The sequence below is a fragment of the Mustelus asterias genome, chromosome 15 (genome assembly GCF_964213995.1).
Source record: "Mustelus asterias chromosome 15, sMusAst1.hap1.1, whole genome shotgun sequence".
NCBI lineage: Eukaryota > Metazoa > Chordata > Chondrichthyes > Carcharhiniformes > Triakidae > Mustelus > Mustelus asterias.
The window spans coordinates 71,176,976-71,188,840 of record NC_135815.1 but is presented as its reverse complement, the minus strand read 5'-3'; the positions used below and the strand labels follow the sequence as shown (position 1 = coordinate 71,188,840).

General features: G+C 41.8%; 1 protein-coding gene across 4 annotated transcripts in view; it reads right to left on the bottom strand.

The window, feature by feature from the left end:
- Positions 1-4,341: 4,341 nt before the first annotated feature.
- LOC144504559 (uncharacterized) overlaps positions 4,342-11,865 on the bottom strand; it is a 28,375-nt gene continuing 20,851 nt past the window's right edge. For 2 of the 4 annotated variants that reach the window (XM_078230082.1, XM_078230079.1), the window contains one exon: positions 4,342-9,925. In XM_078230082.1, coding sequence (XP_078086208.1) covers positions 8,667-9,893 — 1,227 coding nt within the window. In that variant the 5' untranslated portion in view covers positions 9,894-9,925 and the 3' untranslated portion in view covers positions 4,342-8,666. The remainder of the gene's footprint in view (positions 9,926-11,865) is intronic. The other 2 variants (XM_078230080.1, XM_078230081.1) reach the window with 1 other exon arrangement.

Here is an 11,865-nt window from a genome sequence, read left to right as displayed (position 1 = left end):
AAAGCCTTCCAGAAGAGTAACATCCCCACATGGTGGGAGTTGCCATTAAAAATGAACTTGTCTGGCACCTCAGCAACTCCTCCCTCTGGGATAAGCGAGCTCCTTAGAACTGCCTGGCTCACCTTAATAAAGAGTCAGCATGCCATTGTCATCAGCATATATGTTCCTATATTGCAGGCAGAGAGGAGGCCTTGTTTGTAGAACAGATGCTTCACCGGCTTATCTGGGAAGGGTGTTCAGGCATCTTAACTGGACCATTGGAGGAGCCAGGAGAAATGGAAAAAGGGAAGGTTGGAGAGATTGCTAGAGAGGTAAGATGATCATTCAATGCAGTGGAAGCAGTGCGCAAGTAAATTTGCATTGATGCTACAGAGTTAGACCATTGCTGAGAAGACTTGATGCTGGATCAGTGACAGGATAAGCAGTTAATGGGGAATAGTATTGTATCATATTTTGAGATTTTTGCATTGATATATTCGAATGAATATTGTTGCAAAATTGAGTTTGTGAAGTGTGGTCCTTTTAAAGGCTGGTTTTGTGTTCAGTGCTTGGAAGTTTAAAATGCAGGTGCAAATGTATACAGACTGCAACATTTGTAACAAGGACCAAGCATCAGGGTTGCCTTGGTAACAGGCTTTTGAATTTTTAATTCAGCCTATCAGTTTAAAGAAGGCACCGAGCTAACAGGAACCTATCAAATTTGAATTTGTTGTTGACAACATCAGACCAATCCAGTTGTAGGAAAATTGATAGGTCATCACAGTTATAAAGAGATCAACTGTCTGCCTGCAGTTCAACTGAAGGGCTGCCACCTCTCCAAGTAAGATGGCAAGAGCAGCTCTCTGCCACCTTTAAATCTCTCTTAAGAGAACTCTCCATTTATCTAATGAAGGATACCAAATCAGAAAGAGCTTAGACAGCGGAATCAACAGAAGAACTCCAAAGGTTTTCCAAAGCCACATATGTGTATATTGAGAGTGACTAAATTCTGTTTTTTCTTGTTAATGAATGGACCTTGTATTTATTTGAACAGCATTCCAGTGGAATCTTATTTAAATCGGTATGTTACTTGTTTTGTTAAAGTTCCCAGTTAGTTAAATAAATGAATTGTTCACTTAAAGTTGAGTGTCAGGTATTTCTGTTAACCTCTAAATGTTAATGAGGAACAGTTCACATCTTCCCAAACACTTAAGGTTATGAAGCGAGATATTCCTCTTTGGGGGTTCAGCGTGGCTTCTCAAAAGGGGATCAACCTCTGATCCCAATCAGAAACCAACCTTCACAAGTAGATTTATATGTGTGTACATGTCTTAGATTGCATCTGTTTACATATGCAAAGTTCCAAAAACTTGGAAATATCACCCTCCCCCGCTCCCCGATCATGATGCAAAGCGACAGAGCGGCAAGTACTTGATGTCATGAAAAGGTATCTGATGCCTGAATTAGTTAAGGCTTGTGCAGACTTTCAGCATTATCTCATTCGGTTTTTCCCATTTTACATGGGGTCACCACAATGCTGGCTGATCATCTTTCTTCATTCATGTAAACCATTACTTTTTTGACTCAGCAGGTGGTTCTACAGATGCTCTTTCTGCCAGTAACCCTCTCCATTTATCTGAACTAGCTTGCCTGCACTAGTGGCTGTTGTTTTTGTAGATATTATTTCTTATATATGTACATATTATGTTGACTTGTTATTAAGCTAAATTCGGTTTACAGGGCATAAATTCCCAGAAATACAACAGCTTTCTAGAATATTGCTTACATTCATTAACTGAGATAGCAGGTGACAATTTAGAGCAGCGCATACCTATGTAAGTTTCATTCATTCTGAACAGCAGCAGAGCCAATTGAACATATAGGGTGGAATTTTCCGAGAACTATTTTAAGTGTCCAACCAGCGTGAAAATGGGACAGTTCCTGATCCATTTTTTGGGTGAGTTTTCACTCTCGATCTTACAGACCTAGACATTGAAAATATGGGTTAGACCATTTCTAGCTGCTGCAGGCAATGGGCTGGGCTTAATGCGTCAGAAAGCCTGCAAAGGGAGCTATTGTGCTTGCGCAGATCTCTATCTCTGCACTTGCAATAGCAACTACAGAGGGAACTATTGCGCATGGAGACCTCTGAATTTGCACACGTGCAATCCCAATCACACATGTTTGATAGAGAGCTGTCAGGCCCCTGCTGTTGCGGGCATCCTCACAAACTCCCCCCATCCCCTCAATGGTAGGGGCCCCCGGCCAATTGTGAGCCCCACACTGCCCGGAAATATCACCCTTGCTGCCCAATTGTGCCCCCTCCCCCTGATCACAATGCAGAATGGCAGTGGGCCCCCCTCCCCCCGATCTGCTCGCAGGCAGAGTGCGCAGTGGCGCACCCTCCCCGATTGGGCTCTGTCCCCTATAAGCCCCACCTGCCCCCCATAGGAGAATTGAGCACCAGGCTCACTAAAAACATGCAAAACTGCATTAAATACATTACCATAATTTATTCAGCCTCTCGACCATTTCCGGCAAGAGGCTGACCTTGCCAGAAATCCAGTTCTTGTAAGATTGCGAGGGACAAGAAATCAGGGACGATCCTAATTTCTCGGCTCTCACACAATTTTACTGGCTCGCTCTGCCTATCGATGGGTGGGGAAGGTGGTAAAATTCCACCCATAATGTAGTTCTTATAGCTTACTACTGTACAACAGTAGTTTGAGGAGAGAGAACTGGGGAATAGGCAAAGATTTCTCTGACAGGATGGGACAGTTAGCTAAATGGCTAGCAAGTAGTTCAGAATATTAACAGTAGGGGATTTGATTCCTTTTATGCTTAAGGTTGACTTGGGTTTGTATTCTTTATTCTATAGTAAATTCACAGCATAAACTGTGGTTTGGCAATCCTTGAATAATTGAGGATGTCATGTGAATTCATCTTCGTCCACTCCATTGGGAAAACAATTTGCTGCAGATTTGAGGTTGGAACAGTCAGGGAATTAAGAGACATTATGCTTTCAATACGAATTGCGACTTGCAAAGTGAAGTAACCCATTCAATAACAAAGTTTTCATATTTTATTTTTAATATTTGAGTGTTAGGAAATAATCAGAACTCACCATTAGAACATTTCTATTCATTCAAGTATGTCAGGTAAATTAAGAATTTGCAGTTAACCTTGTTTCATCCTTCTGGAAGATAGAGGCACACACAAAGTAGGCCTCAGTTATGCTATCATTTGACTAGCTATTAGGCAGTGAAGCTAGTCTGTAGATTTGATGAAATGCAAGGAATCAGTAACCAGTGACACCAAACCAAAAAAAGATTCTTCACATTGCACTTTCAGGTAATCACAAGGTACCGATGAAGAAGTTTGAAGTGCAGTCACTATTGTAATGTAGGAAACACTACAGCCAGCTGTATGTAGTAAGGGCAACGGGAATGTTTTAGTAATGCTGCCTAGCGGAGACATATTGGCCAGGACACCAGGGAGAGCTCCCCTTCCCAGTAGAATATCTTGCATCCACTTGAGGACAACAGGGCCCTTGCTTTAACATCTCAGCTTGAAAATGGCAGCAATCTCTCAGTATTATGAAGAATGTCAGCCTTGATTATGTGCTTAGCTTCTGGAGTGGAACTTGAACCAACACCCATCTAACTCAAAGTGGTATAAATACTATCACAGAACCACAGCTGACAATTTTAGAAGAGAATATTTAGTGCAGGGTCAATGCTTGAAGCGTATGATTTAATGCTCAAAAACTGCAGGCAAAATATTCATGAAATTAGGAAAAATATCAACTTGTTCCATCCACTGAATACTGAAACTTTTGTTTGTGGGTGGAAACGTAACAGAATGCAAAAGGTCCTTCTCACCTAATGCCAAGAAGGATGTGTGTGAAGAGTTCAAGATGATTTAAGAATTTTGTTCAGCATTGTAAAATTTTCTATGTAAACAAAAGCCAATGAGCAAGAAAGATCCAGATGCCTCTCATCGTCATAGATGAACTGCTTGATAGCCAGTTCACTGTAAGCAGATCAGGCTACCAAACAGGACTCACGATGGTAATCTTTGCAAATCATTTTGAATTCTTGCAATGCAATCCAGTAGACCATTTTGGTTTACAATGTGTAAGATATACGAGGAGCCGTCTGCAGACGTAGACAGGTTGTTCCTTACCCTTTATCTTTTGACGGATGGATCACAAGTTTTACTTTTGGGCTGGCACAGTGGTTAGCATTGCTGCCTCACAGCTCCAGGGACCTGGGTTCAATTCCAGCCCAGGTCACTGACTGCGTGGAGTTTGCACATTTTCCCCGTGTCTGCGTGGGTTTCCACTGGGTGCTCCGGTTTCCTCCCACAGTCCAAATATGTGGGGGTTAGGTTGATTGGCTATACTAAATTGACCCTTAGTGTCCTGGGATGTGTAGATTAGAGGGATTAGCAGGGTAAATATGTGGGGTTACAGGGATGGGGCTTGGGTGGGACTGTTGTCAGTACAAACTCGATGGGCTGAATGGCCTCCTACTGCACTGTAGGGATTCTATGATTCATGTTGGTACATTACTGTTTAGTGTAGCATATACATGAGGTGGAAAACAACAGTGGCATAGGACAAACAGTGATCAGAATTTGAATCTGAAACAGCAAAAAAAAGTCAAAAGGAAGCCACCGGTGAGCACCTTGAAGGAAGAGCCTCTCAGAAAAACTGGGAGAAGATTAATTTTGCACCAATCGGAATTGCTTAAACTGGAGGCTGATAAAAAGGACAGCACTTGCACAAGAAAGCTGTGCAGGCAGTCCAGCAAGCCCATCCCTTTTCAGTTGAATCCCATCTAGCCACTTTATTCTGTCTATTTGCAAGTATGTGCATGCAAAGTCTAATGGAGGAAAATACACCCAAATTCATCAACCTTTCCAGAAATATTGATTGCATCTTGAACTAATTTATTCCATCTCTTTTACTAACTTTCCATGAATATTACATAAATCTATAACCTTTGCAGTGAAGAAAGTTCATATCAGCAAAATGTTATTTTAACAGCTGGGTTCAGTTCCTTTAATAATCTACTACATTCAAGAGTTGATCAAAGACAAACACTATTTTCAGCAGACATGACAAAAGAAAGCTATTGTAATTTAATTAATAGCTGTTCATACTTGGTTTAATCCAGTCAGAATTTAAAGATCCATTTCCTGCTTCGAACGAGCAAATGCAGCAGGAACCAGACATGCATCAGTAACATAGCAGATATCCAAGCGTTTGTGTTGCCATCTGTTCCTCTACACAATACCCACATTCTTCCTTTGTTTAAAATCCAGTTTGTTGGAGTTTCTCATTCCCTTCCAAGGTGCTGACTCTGCTGAAAGGCGATTCCATCTGTTATGATGTGAGTTATTGTATGGTGTCAGCAAAATCATTGATGCCCTCTAGGAAGTGTATTGCATGCTTCAAGGAATTGCTAAACTTTCTCTTGCAAATTCCCCAATTAAATAGATATTGATTGTTAGTGAGTTGTGGACGAAGGATTAGTCACAGATGTCAGTTGCGACAATTCTCCCATGTTGATATGCCGGCATTGGACTGGGGTAAACACAGTAAGAAGTCTCACAACACCAGGTTAAAGTCCAACAGGTTTATTTGGTAGCAAACGCCACTAGCTTTCGGAGCGCTGCTCCTTCGTCAGGTGGAGTGGGAAATCTGCTCACAAACAGGGCATACAGAGACACAAACTCAATGTACAGAATAATGATTGGAATGCGAGTCTTTACAGCTAATCAAGTCATAAAGGTACAGACAATGTGAGTGGAGAGAGCATTAAGCACAGGTTAAAGAGATGTGTATTGTCTCCAGACAGGACAGTTAGTGAGATTTTGCAAGTCCAGGCAAGTTGTGGGAGTTACAGATAGTGTGACATGAACCCAATATCCCGGTTGTCATCCTCATGTGTGCGGAGCTTGGCTATCAGTCTCTGCTCAGCGACTCTGCGTTGTCGCGTGTCATGAAGGCTGCCTTGGAGAACACTTACCCGAAGATCAGAGGCCGAATGCCCGTGACCGCTGAAGTGCACCCCAACAGGAAGAGAACACACTTGCCTGGTGATTGTCGAGTGGTGTTCGTTCATCCGTTGTTGTAGCGTCTGCATGGTCTCCCCAATGTACCATGCCTCGGGACATCCTTTCCTGCAGCATATCAGGTAGACAACATTGGTCGAGTTGCAAGTGTATGTACCGTGTATCTGGTAGATGGTGTTCTCACGTGAGATGATGGCATCCGTGTCGATGATCCAGCACGTCTTGCAGAGGTTTCTGTGGCAGGGTTGTGTGGTGTCGTGGTCACTGTTCTCCTGAAGGCTGGGTAGTTTGCTGTGGACAAAGGTCTGTTTGAGGTTGTGCAGTTGTTTGAAGGCAAGGAGTGGGGGTGTGGGGATGGCCTTGGCGAGATGTTTGTCTTCATCAATGACATGTTGAAGGCTCTGGAGGAGATGTCATAGCTTCTCCACTTTGCCATTATGTCAGAGAAAGACATGGTTCTGACAGCACAAAAGGGATGAGGACCCGTTAAATCACAGTGATTTGTAATTTTTCTGCCCCAACATTTATCCCTCAATGCTTAATCACAAATGATTGCAGCACAAGGAGGCCATTTGGTCCATTGTATCAAGTCAGCTAGCTGCAACAGCAACTCACCTCATCCCACTGCCTTGCCTTTTCCTCATACCTCTGCAAGTTTCTCCCTTCAGCTAATTATCCAATTGCCTTTTGAAAGCCACAATTAAGTCTGCCTCCACCACACTTTCAGGTAGTATATTCCAGATACTAACAACTTACTGCACTAAAAGACTATGCCTCATTATGCATTTCATTTACCGCTCATCTTAAAAGCCGTGTCCTCTGGTGTTTGATCCTTGCACCAATGGGAACAGTTACTACTTTCTTACTTTGTCCAGATCCCTCAATTTCGAGAACATCTAGCAAATCTTCTCGCAATCATTTGTTCTCTGACAACAACTCCAGCTCCTCCAGTTGATTTACACAACGGAAGTCACCCATCCCTGGAACAGTCTTGTCCTTCTTTGTGCTGCCCGTAATGCTGAACCAGTGCTTTGTAAAGATTTGCAATAACTTCCATGCTTTTGTACTCTATGCTTTTTTAAAAAATAAAGCTCAGAATCACATGCGCCTTAACAACCACCTTCTCAAATTGCCCTGCCATCTTTAATAATTTGTGCATGTATAACCCGCAGGTCCCTCAGCTCCTGCATCCCCTTTAGAATTGTATCTTTTATACGTTCCCTTCTTATTCTTCCTACTAAAATGTATCACTTCACACTTCTCTCCACTAAATTTCATCTCGCACCAGCCAATGTCCTCATGAAGTCGATCACTCTCCTCCCTGTTCACAATACTTTCAAGCTTCAGGTCATCTGCAAATTTTGAAATAGTCTCCCCCCCCCCATCCCAAGAAAAGCAGTGGTCCTTGTACTGATCTCTGGAGAATGCCATGATGTAGCTTCTTCCAGCCTGAAAAACAACTACTTACCATTACTCTACTTCCTGTCTTTGTATTCATGTTGGCACTGACTCTTTCATTTCATGGATTTCAATTTTGCTGACAAGCCTGTTATGTAGCACTTTATCAAACATCATCTGGGAGTCCATGAAGCCTACCCAAACAGATGCTCTTGAAATTTATTCCAATGCTGTTGGTGGGACCTTGTTCCTTGGAAATTGGGTATCTTGTCTCTTACATTATTGCAGTGACTACACTTCAAAACATTTTGGAACATCCAGGGTGGCGCAATATCAATTCTTCAGTGACTGGTAGATGGTACAATAAGATTTTGTACCATTATTGATTCTGCAGTGAGTGGACTAATTAAAAGCTTCAGCAAAAATCTGGGGAAGGGCAATCTGGAAATTGCACTCATTTGGTTTCAATCTGAACTTCCCTTAAAATCTGTAAGAGCATTAAATCTTCCATAAACCAGCACAATCTGGCAGTAAAATAGAACATAATCTGTTTATTTTTCTTATTTCCATTATAAAGTATTCCTTAATGCATTTAAGAGGTCACTTGCTGCTGTTTAACAGTTGAAAATGGATTCATCGGCAAAATTAAGCATTTTTAAAATCAGTCTTCCACCTTTGAGTAATTTGATTCAAAATTACTGGAAATAAATTTAATATATTGAATGATTTGTGACTGTGCACCCAAGAACATTAGCTTAATTTGAACAGTTTTCTTGAACAACAGTAATTGTCGTAATCTCGCAATTTCTCCATGGGATGTCAGTATTGCAGGCAGAATTGGATCCTGGCAAATTGAATCTTGAACCAACATAATAAATAGTTGGAAAACAGAAATTTAACTGGATTTAGGCGCAACTCAGTAAAAATCCAATATTCTGCGTCGGTTCATTTGATTCCCCTCAATTGCAGTTATATTAATGAGCAGAAATTCTACCCTCTGATATTTATCTTCTCAGTCATGGTGATGTGCTGATGCCAGAAGGTGGCAGTGAAAAATTGAGAATCACACATGTTAATTGGTATAATGTGCTAAAACATTTCCGAAATGTGAAGTAGTTGAATAGTTTCTCAGTGTTAATATACTGCTGCATCCTGACCAAAGTGGGGACAGTGAAACATTTCTGGCAAGTGTCATAGTGGAAGGCTTTCTACCTGGTGTGCATGTGTTGATGTTTCAGGAGACTTGATGACAGTGTGAACACCTTGCTGCACACTTCGCATTTGAATGGTTTCACTCCTGTGTGGATACGCTGATGCCTGGTCAGAGAAGAGGAATCAATGAAGCATTTTGCGCAGACATCACACTTAAAAGGCTTTTCACCTGTGTGAATGCGTTGGTGCTTCAGGAGACTTGTGGACACAGTGAAGGTCTTCTCACACACCTCACATTTGAATGGTTTCTCACCAGTATGGATGCGCCGATGCTTTAGGAGGTTTGATGATTGCGTGAAAGTCTTGTCACACAGCTCACACTTGAATGGCTTCTTACCAGTATGGATGTACTGGTGTGATGCAAGCGAAGAGGAGGAGACAAAGCGCTTCTGACAGAGGTTACATTGGAATGGCTTCTCACCAGTGTGAACTCGCTGGTGATTGGTGAGGTGGGTGAACTGGATGAAACCCTTCAGACAAATGGTACACTGGAAAGGCTTCTCATCTGTGTGCGTTAGCTGATGGATTAGCAACTGTGATGACCTACTGTAACCCTTCCCACACACCGAGCATTTGAATGGCTTCTCACCCGTGTGGATGTGTTGATGTGTTCTAAGTGAAGAGGATTCTGTGAAGCGTTTCTGACAGACATCACACTGGAAGGGCTTTTCACCTGTATGGATGCGTTGATGCTGCAAGAGACTTGATGAAACTGAGAAGGCCTTTCCACACACCTCACACTTGAATGGCCTCTCACCAGTGTGAATACGGTGATGCTTTAGGAGACTCGACATGTGCATGAAGACCTTGTCACATACCTTGCATTTCAATGCGTCCTCATTCTTGTGGAAGCGCTGATGAGCAGTGAATAAATATAACTGTTTGAAGGTCTTTTCACAACGAGAACATTTAAAATCTTCATCTTGTGCAGAATCTTCTGGAAAAGTGGTCAGCTTATTAACAGCCTCGCAAGTTGAAGTTCTCTGCATCTCCTGAAGTGAAGAATCATCTTCCAAAGTGCTCGGTTTGGTGGTGTTGTTGAATGATTCTGGTTCTGATGATGTAGTATCGGTTCCCTGACCAGCTGAATTTGTTGAATATGGTTTTACTTCCTGGCTGCTTTCAACTCGAGTTAGGCTGTTCAGAAACTTTACACTTTCTCCCGAGTCACTTGCATGGAAATGTTCTTCAGGCAGTGATGAGGTTCTAATCGTAGTGTTCATCCTCTTTGTCTGCTCTATGGAAAATGGTCCTTCTGCAAAACAAAAGACATTTTATTTTATTCCCAATTTGATGTTCTTCACAAGGTCCTTACTCCTCATTGTGATAGGTTTGAGTGTAAGCAAGTTAGGTTACTGGGTTATGCCCTTTCATTACTCTGACCTTAGTACCAATCCTTCCAACAATGATCTGTGAATTGCAAGCAGGAGTAGATCTTTTGCTGCATTTTTGCCAATCTGCTTCAAGAACACTAAATAAAATTGCCGTCTCCACCTCACATTGGCAAATTCAGCACTGAATGATAGCGACGGTTACAATTCTGGATCTTTTCTACCATTGGTACTTCAGATGTGTATCTTGTGCATCCTCAATTTTAATCATTGCGCATGCGGCAACTGCATCTTCAACTGCCTAGCACCTAAGCTCAGGTATTTCCTTCCTAAACTGGTTTGCCTCTCTACTCTCCTTTTGGTTATTTTCATATTTTTATGCAGTGTTAAAGTTGGTTCAATAACTCTCGTGTGAAGTGTTTAGAGATGTTTTACCATGTGATAAGTGCTGTATAAATATACGTTATTGCGTAAGCTGAAGGCACATTCTGCCACCCAAACTAATGCAGTGCGCACCATTTCCAATTATATATTTGTAGCTTTTAGTACAGATCAATTGCTATAATATTAATGTTCGGTATCCAGTGTGCTTTTTTTTAAACAAAACAATACTTAAGAAAATTTAGAGGACAAATTTCAAAAGCTCTGTTCCTGTAAAGTTTATGTTGAATAGTTAAAAAAATGCTTTGTGCATGAGAGTGTATGTATGAGAGTAAAAAAAGTAAAATACATCTGTTGTATTTTTGTTTGGTTTGTATAAAGTTTTGAAAGCTTTAGTGTCTTTTCTCAGCCTGATTTGAGCTACAGTTCAATTTTGAAAGCAGAAGCATGCCTGATTATCACCTGTCTTTTGCTCATAAAATTAAACGTCTACATTTTCTAGTTAACACCCATTATAGGAACACAAAAATAGAAATACAGATACAAGAACAACTTTATATCACACCTTAGTAAAAAAAAAAGTATTTGATAGGCACATAATCAGGCAAAAATTAACATTCAAAAGAGAAGCTATTAGGACATGAGACTAAAGTTTGATAGTAGTTGTAGCTACTAAAGTGGGTCTTAAAGTTGGAGAAATACATGTTACGTTCAGGAACCAATCACAAAACACAAGTCTTTGCATTGAAAACATTCCAGTGCTGTCAGATAGAGACCCACCAGCACGGTAGCACTGTGGTTAGCACTGCTGCTTCACAGCTCCAGGGTCCTGGGTTCGATTCCCAGCTCGGGTCACTGTCTGTGTGGAGTTTTGCACATTCTCCTCGTGTCTGCGTGGGTTTCCTCCGGGTGCTCCGGTTTCCTCCCACAGTCCAAAGATGTGCGGGTTAGGTTGATTGGCCAGGTTAAAAATTGCCCCTTAGAGTCCTGAGATGCGTAGGTTAGAGGGATTAGCGGGTAAAATATGTGGGGGTAGGGCCTGGGTGGGATTGTGGTCGGTGCAGACTCGATGGGCCGAATGGCCTCCTTCTGCACTGTAGGGATTCTATGATTTCCATCTTCTTCTGTGTTGTAAGGCACGATGATACAGTGACTTCTTCAAAGGGTCAAACAAGAAATTTGTTGCTTCCTAGAGCAAAGTGATCAAGTCACTGCTTCTCAGAACAAAGGGCACTTTCCATACTGTCAAATTCCAGCAGCTTCCTTAGTGTTTTAAAATTCAGACCCCAGTTCTACCAAGAACCAGGACCATTCTATGGTGCCATCAAAGCTCTGGACGACAACCAATGCAGTTAGGCCTCAGTTACATTTCATAGGATTGCTAAAAAACCAGGGTCCCAAATATTCACTGCCCAGCTTCACTGCTGCAAACTCTGGCAAGATAAAAGATTGAATACTTAGTGGAGAAGCCTGACCTCCACCA